The following is a 7518-nucleotide window of genomic DNA, read 5'->3' as shown; positions in this document are numbered from 1 at the left end:
AATCACTAAATTTCAGTATCTAAAAGGTTGCAAGCAATGATTTCCATTTTACGATCACTCTTGCTACAGTGTGAAAAACTGCTTAAGGCTGGTAAAGGTGGAAGCTGGGATTTCAGGTAGAAAACAACTAGAGAAGAGCAGGTGAGAGATGATGGTGGCATGGCTTGTGTTAAAGAAGGTACTTGGGAAAATTAATGACCCCACTCCAATATGTGTGCAGAAAAAAACCCTCTGCGTTGCAAAAATTTCAAATGAAGGATGTTGTTTTGTCCTATTATGCACTTTTTTGGGGAAAACTGCTACTGAAAAAGTCAACATGAAAATAAATATTTGTTTATTCTAGGTATTGGAACATACAATCTTAACACACATTGTTAAATGTAAAATATTATTTCTGAAATGGAATTTTCAGTTTCATTTTAGTTAAGGTGATTAGAAACTTTCTGAGAAGACAACGCATGACTTGAGAATTGGGGGAAAAAAAATTAGGACTCCATGCAGAAAGAACATCCAAGTACAAAAGCAAAGGGGCAGGAATGAGACTACCATGGTCAAGGACCAGAAAGCAGCCCAGTGGCTGGAGCCGAGTAAGTACCCATCAGCACAAGGTACGTGGGCCATAGTTAATCAATCAGCACAAGGTACGTGGGCCATATTTAATCAGTCAGCACAAGGTACGTGGGCCATATTTAATCAATGACCACGAGACAGCTTCTCATTCATCTGTCACCTCCACAGTGCTGGCAATATCACGAAGTAGCCAGTAATAAAAAGCAAGCAGAGAAAGGTCTCGAGCTACCCCGCGCTACAGTATTTTTCAGCTGTCTCACAAGAGCTGATAAAAACTCCATCCACTTCTAGCGAACCAAGAGTAGAAATACCGATTCTAAAGAGAATGAGTACATTGTCTAGATAGGGCCTGTGTATTCCCAAAGTCTTGACCGTAAAGCTCTTTTCGGATTGATCACCACCTCCGCCCGCAAGGCACTTCCCTGCACACCTTGAAAGATCCACAATTCTGGAAAATTCTCAGGAACCTCCTCCTGCCGCCGGTTCTCCAAGTCACTTCACACGTGACCTTGCCTCCCCAACCCTGGGCCCTTCAAACAACTAGAAAGCAGCGTTAACTTCTTCCGGCAGCGCAAACGAGCTCTCCAAACTCCACTGCCGAAGGAGCCAGGAAAGCACGCGTTTACAGGCTAAATCCGCAACGTCACATCCTGTCACCTGCCCCAGCCTCCACCTTACATCGAAAATCACCAGCTTGACGAGACCAAAACGCCCGTCGGGGGCGTGTCCCCCCAGAGCCAATGGGCTCTGTCCACCTCCCTCCTCAGTCACTGTTTTGTCTATTCGTGGCCTGTGACGTCAGAGGGAGGAGCGCGGAGGGAGATACGGAAAGTGAGAGGGGCCAGGCCTGACAGTCGCTCTGGAGGCGGAGGAGGAGGAAGATGGTTTACATCTCGAATGGTGAGTTGGAGAGGCTACGTGGGCGACCTCCGTCCTGGGAGGCCGAGCCCCGGGTTTCTTCCATCCTCGCCCGCCGTCCCGGTGCCGCTTTTCCGGGCACGCCCCGCGCCCAGGCGGAGCTGGGGGCGAAGTCGCCCGGGCCTGCGGCTCGTCGGCCGAACGTCCCTGAGCCGCGGCGGGGGCCAATGTCCCCGTGGTGACGGCGGTGCCGAGTGCCCGGCGTCCTCGCCCTTCTGGAGCTTCTGCTTGTGGGTCTTGGAAAGTGGTCTTTCCTGTCGGGCGTCAGTGTTCTTAACTAGAAAAGACCACAGTGTTCACGCCGTTACGTAGCGCTTGTGCCTCGGGCACTTTTTTTTAGCGTTGTTCGTTTGTCCGCTCATTGTCTTAATGTCGCCCTATCCGGGTGATACGCTATTATATGTTTTGCGGGTGGAGACTGAGGCGCAGCCGGATTAAATAGCTTGCCCAGGATTACAAAGGTAGTTCTAATGGCTCAGCCGGGTTTCTAACGCAGGTAGGCTGACGTCTGCGTTCTTACGGTTTTCTACTACGCTGCGTCTTTCTGTAATGTGTAGGTGAGTTGAAGAAAAGCTTTGGATAGGCTTTTTCTCCCAGCAGGGGTAGCTCGTCACGCATGTAGCTTTCTGCCCTAATTTCAAGGGGCACAGGGAGTATCATTACTCCCTGTAGGAGCAAGTTGATTATTCCTGGAATGGAGAAGCTGAGAGAGACTTAATTCAGTGACTCCCCAAAGACAGTGGATGGAAAGGAAAGACACAGTATGACTGGGTCAGAACAGTGTCAGAACTGCCTGCCCACTTGTTTGACTCAGGTGAAATAAATGCCTTGGTGCACTCTTAACTAGTTCTTGCATCACTGGAACCAGGTCCTGGTTCTATTTGAGTCATCTGTTTATCTTCAGAGACCATGAAGGTAGTGAGAAATCTTCTGGCTGAGTGCACTTTGCATTTCTTTGCTTTTCAAAATCTCACTTTCTCTTCTTCCTTGTCTCTTACTTAAAAATGTTTGAAACAAGTAGGTTGATGGACACTGAAGATCAAAGTTTCATCTTCGTTTTGGGCACTTGCAGACTTTGTATTATATTCTTTGTGGTTAAGGCTGGCAGCTTCTATTATCTATTGAATAATTCTTTGTATTTGTAGTGTGTGTTTTTGTGTATGCATTGTTGCTTTTGATCTACATAAATAACATAAAGGTTCTACTAGGGCCTCTAATCTCACTTTTATAGTTGAGAAATGGCCAACTGCATTCAAGCAACTTATTTCTCTCTGAGGATATTGGGAGGGGAGGTTTCTGCCTTCAGAAACTGGGAAGAAAAGCGCAAAAAAGTCAGAATGGTACAAATGCATGCAATATGTTCTTTAGAATCGCAAAGGAAGAAATTGACGGGTTCCAATTAGATCTGTTTCCTCCCTCCCTTCCTTCTTGTCGCTGCGCGCAGGCTTTCCCTAGTTGCTGCGAGCGGGGGCTACTCTTCGTTGCGATGTGCAAGCTTCTCATTGCGGTGGCTTCTCATTGCGGTGGCTTCTCTTGTTGCGCAGCATGGGCTCTAGGTGCACGGGCTTCAGTAGTTGTGGATCGCGGGCTCTAGAGTGCAGGCTCAGTAGTTGTGGCACAGGGGCTTAGTTGCCCTGTGGCATGTGGGACCTTCCCGGACCAGGGATCGAACCCATGTCCCCTGCATTGGCAGGCGGATTCTTAACCACTGCTCCACTAGGGAAGTCCTAGATCTATTTTCTTAGAAGGACTGTACTAGCATTTCATAGTTGATAAAAACTTTTTCTTACTGTCAAGTGACTTTTTTTTTTCTTAACAATTCTATATGATGACTATCCTTGGAATACTTTTTCTCAGAGAAGGAAAATGTCACATCACCCAACGAAGCAGAGCTAGTAAGAGGCAGAACCAAGCCTATCACTCACACTCTGTCTTTAAGTGTAGCCCCTTTTTCTCAGTAGCTCTGTGAGGGCTCAGGTCCAAGTGGATATCTGAAAGTAAGCTGGTCAAGGAAAGAGGAGAAGTAAACTGGGCATGGCAGTGAGTGTTGAAGCCCTTGGGAAAATGGAGAGGAGAGGTAGTTGACAGATGGCTCGTCTCCCAAAATATTCTAACCTGTTGATGTGCAAGACTGAAACTCTAGAGTATTAACTTTTCCTGATGTAGTTTCTATTATTTAAAGTGGTTTGAAAAATATATCCATTTTTCTGTAAGATAAAACTGGAGTCTGTAATTCGGATCAAACAGCATTCTGTTAAAGAAAAATAGTGGTCATTTTAATGAGCAAGCTAAATTCTCTTTAGTACTTAGAGCCCACGAATTCTTTGATATATAAAAATTTTAACATAACAACTGATCCTGAAGATTTTAAGGGTATGTATAAACAGTCTTTTTATATAGGCAAGAGACTTTCCAAGTGAAAGAGATACTCAGAACACATTTAGGAAAATGGAAGTGGCGTGAGCATTCTTTATATTCACTCATCTCATTTGTTTCCTCAAAATACTTGAATAAAGGTATTGTACACCCATGTTCATAGCGGCATGTTCACAGTAGCCAAAAGGTGGAAGCAACCTAAGTGTCCATCAATAGAATGGATAAACAAAATGTAGTATATACTTACATTGGAATATTCATCAGCCTTAAAAAAGGAAGGAAATATTGACATATGCTGCAATATGGATGAATCCTGAAGACATTGTGCTAAGTGAAATAGCCAGTTACCAAAGTACAAATATTGTATGATTCCTCGTACAAGGTTCCTAGAGCAGTCAAATTCATAGAGATAGAAAGTAGAATGGTGGTTTTCAGGGGCTGGGGGAAGGGAGAAATGAGGAGTTAGTGTTTAATGGGCGTGGAGTTTTAGTTGGGGAAGATGAGAAAGTTCTGGAGGTGGCTGACGGTGATGGTTGTATGATGGTGTGAATGTACTTAATGCCATAGAACTGTACACTTAAAAATGGTTAAAATGGTAACTTTTTTTGTGTGTATTTTACCACAGTGAAAAAAAAGAGAAAAAAAAAACTTGAAATGTCACCCAGCAGAAATTACAAACTATAGGAGGCATAATTTGACATATTAAAGGAATGACCTCTAGACCACAGAACTTCACTTCCCTAACCTTTCCTTAGAATGATGTACACATAACACACCTTTCCTTGTGTAGACTATTTGGAACAGTGAACAAGTTGAAAACTGAGCCTATGATTGTTACCTAACTGATTAAATGTAATGCATCTTGTGTCAGGGGTTTGTTGCACTAACTGAAGTTTCTTTATTCTTGTCTATAGGACAAGTGTTGGACAGCAGGAGTCAGTCCCCATGGAGATTGTCTTTTATAACAGATTTCTTCTGGGGAATAGCCGAGTTTGTGGTTTTGTTGTAAGTATAGTAGTCCTCTTAATAGCCCTGATATTTAAGTTCAGCTTGCCTGAAGCACTTTTTAATTGTAATTTTTATTAATAGCTTTTCTAAGGGAGATGAAGACTTGTATAGTGATAAAACTGCCCCAGACATCTTTTATGATTATGAATATGTTCCTTGAGTTAGTAAGCTTAACCATGTCTTAGCCGTGGTGGTAACCATTACAGCCTGCAGCTATGGGGCCAGACCTGCTTGTTCTGCTGCCAGATGACAGCACTTTGCTTTCTCTCTACTGTTCCTGCCTTCAGTGTGTATGTGCAACTTTTATGGCATAGTATACAACAAGTAAACAAGGGGAATTAGATCTTGACTTTTAAAAGCTCCTAAGGCATAAACTTTTTTTTAAATGAAGGATTAGCATCGATACAGAGGAGACAAAAATTTAAACTTCACCATAATTTCAAGCAATTCTTAGTTAAATTCATTTTTTGGTCTTTCATATGCTGTTTGTTTTATGAAAATTGTTCATCTACTAACAAGTCTTACTCATCCAAAGTTTGAATATACATTTGAGTGTCTCGTGGGCAGAGAACTGCAGATATGCAGAGATGTGGGATGTCTCCTTACTTCATTGATTTTAATATCAGTAAATGTCTTCTTTTTACAAGGGGCCTTGCACTGGGCATGATTGTGGGAGGAGGACGTCAGAGGAGATTATTCCAGGTGGAAGAGGCACGGCAAAGATGGCAGAGAAATTTGAAAATCAGCCTATGCTCTTTATACTTAATTTGATTGTAGCTCTGGTTTAGAAAGATTAATCTGATGGCTGCATGTGGCATAAATTAGACGGGGTAAAATGGAAGAAACCGTTCCATAGAGAAATACAACAGGGGACAGAGAGGCCTAAGTTAAGTTACTCATTGCAAAACTTCTTTGCAATCTCTTACAAATTTCACCTCTATATTGTTTATTTAAAATATTGTTTTAATTTAGTTAAATCCTTCCCGCCCCACAAATAAAATTCCATTTAAACGGATTCCCAGAGAGCCCTGTGCCTCTGGCACACCAGTACAGCCCCTCCTTCCCCAAGGTAACATTAGGTAGGCTGTTGGCACAGGAAATGGACATGCAATACTATAAAAGCAGACTCTGGGACTTGACAACTGATACAGAGCAGAGGAAGGAAGTTGGAGATGACTCTGGTTTCAGAGTCATTGCTAGACTCTGTCTAGAAGAGTTACAGCAAACAAGGAAGACAAGGAATGGTGGCTTTGGCACAGAACATAGAACACTCTGTTTAGACTTGTGCTTGCGCTCGATGGTGTTGTCCAGCTGGCTTCAAGAAATGTGGGTTTGGAGCTAAGTTAGGGTAGTCATCCTTCCACAGAGATGATAGTTGGAACCATGGAAATGCATTTTATAATGTTGAAAGTGGATCTTCTGTTGTTTTCTGCCCCTTGTTTCAGTTTCAGAACTCTGTTTCAGCAAGATGTGAAAAAGAGAAGAGGCTACGGAAGCTCATCTGATTCCAGATATGATGATGGAAGAGGGTATAACTTTTTAAATTGATAAACAATGTTTTTACCCCTCTGTGTAATATAATTAAATTAGAGATAAATAGGCAGACAGACATAGTTAGGCTCATGGTAATTAAAGGCTTAAATTCTATTTCACAAAATTAATGTATTACTGTAAATTAAATCAAGTTGCCTTTGATTTGATAATCAGAGTTAATCTGACAAAGCTAAAATGTATATCAAATATCCTATGGGAAAAGTCTAAATTAGAGGATGAAAACTGATGGCCAACATTAAAATCTAGAGGTTTCACTTCAGAATCTGGATTTCCAGCTGCTAATGAAAATCTCACGATCCAGCAGCACTGGGTGGGGACTCTGTTTCTATATGGCAAAAATCAGCTGGAGCTGCGTTTCAGTTGGACATTTATAGGAGGAGCTGTTCCGTTTATCCTAACCCTTGCTTGACTCACTTTCCTCATGCGCTTTATGCATCTGGTCTCTTTCAGTATTTGAATTTGTGACTCACGACCTAAATGGTAGTTCCTATTTTAAATAAAGAAGAGGGTCTATTTGAGTGCTTAAAAGGAATCAATTGAAGTAGTGTCTACTAAACAGTAGAAATTAACTTTTCTTATCTTAGGCCACCAGGAAACCCCCCGAGAAGAATGGGTCGAATTAATCATCTGCGTGGCCCTAATCCTCCTCCAATGGCCGGTGGATGAGGAAGGTAACTTAAAACCTGCAAAACTTTCATTTTGAAAATGCCTCCTTAGGCAGGTTTTCTTTAGGAAAGCAGAAGTCACAACATTTTGTGATTACTCAGACATCTTATTTGGAAAAATATTTTTATCTTAACCCTTGAAAAATTGTCTTTTGAATCAAAATGTCTTTTGAAGAAGGTTTTATAACATGTAATGACTAGCTTTTTTATACAGATCCAAATTACTAACTAGTAACTATTATAACATTTTCTTTTAGGTAAATGTCTGCTCTAAGAAGCAGACAACTGGACAAGCACATTCATAGCAGAAGGAAACCATCAAGAAATGGAGTGTTGACCACACTGGACAAGTTAGATGAATGTGTACTCTAAACAAGGATTGCTCTGTGTCCTCACAGATGAATGAGGTCGTGCTGGGAATTCCCCC

General features: G+C 42.1%; 1 protein-coding gene across 1 annotated transcript; it reads left to right on the top strand.

Annotated features, from left to right (window-relative positions):
* The first annotated feature begins 1374 nt into the window (after positions 1-1374).
* Positions 1375-7101, top strand: SELENOK (selenoprotein K). The gene is made up of 4 exons (XM_060022699.1): positions 1375-1470; positions 4779-4869; positions 6318-6401; positions 7011-7101. The coding sequence occupies exons 1-4, from the start codon at positions 1452-1454 to the stop codon at positions 7099-7101; spliced, it is 285 nt and encodes a 94-aa protein (XP_059878682.1). The 5' UTR covers positions 1375-1451.
* Positions 7102-7518: the final 417 nt, after the last annotated feature.

Source organism: Delphinus delphis, chromosome 10 (genome assembly GCF_949987515.2).
Source record: "Delphinus delphis chromosome 10, mDelDel1.2, whole genome shotgun sequence".
NCBI classification, from domain to species: Eukaryota; Metazoa; Chordata; class Mammalia; order Artiodactyla; family Delphinidae; genus Delphinus; species Delphinus delphis.
The sequence above is the reverse complement of the archived record's forward strand: the minus strand, read 5'-3'. Positions and strand labels throughout refer to the sequence as shown.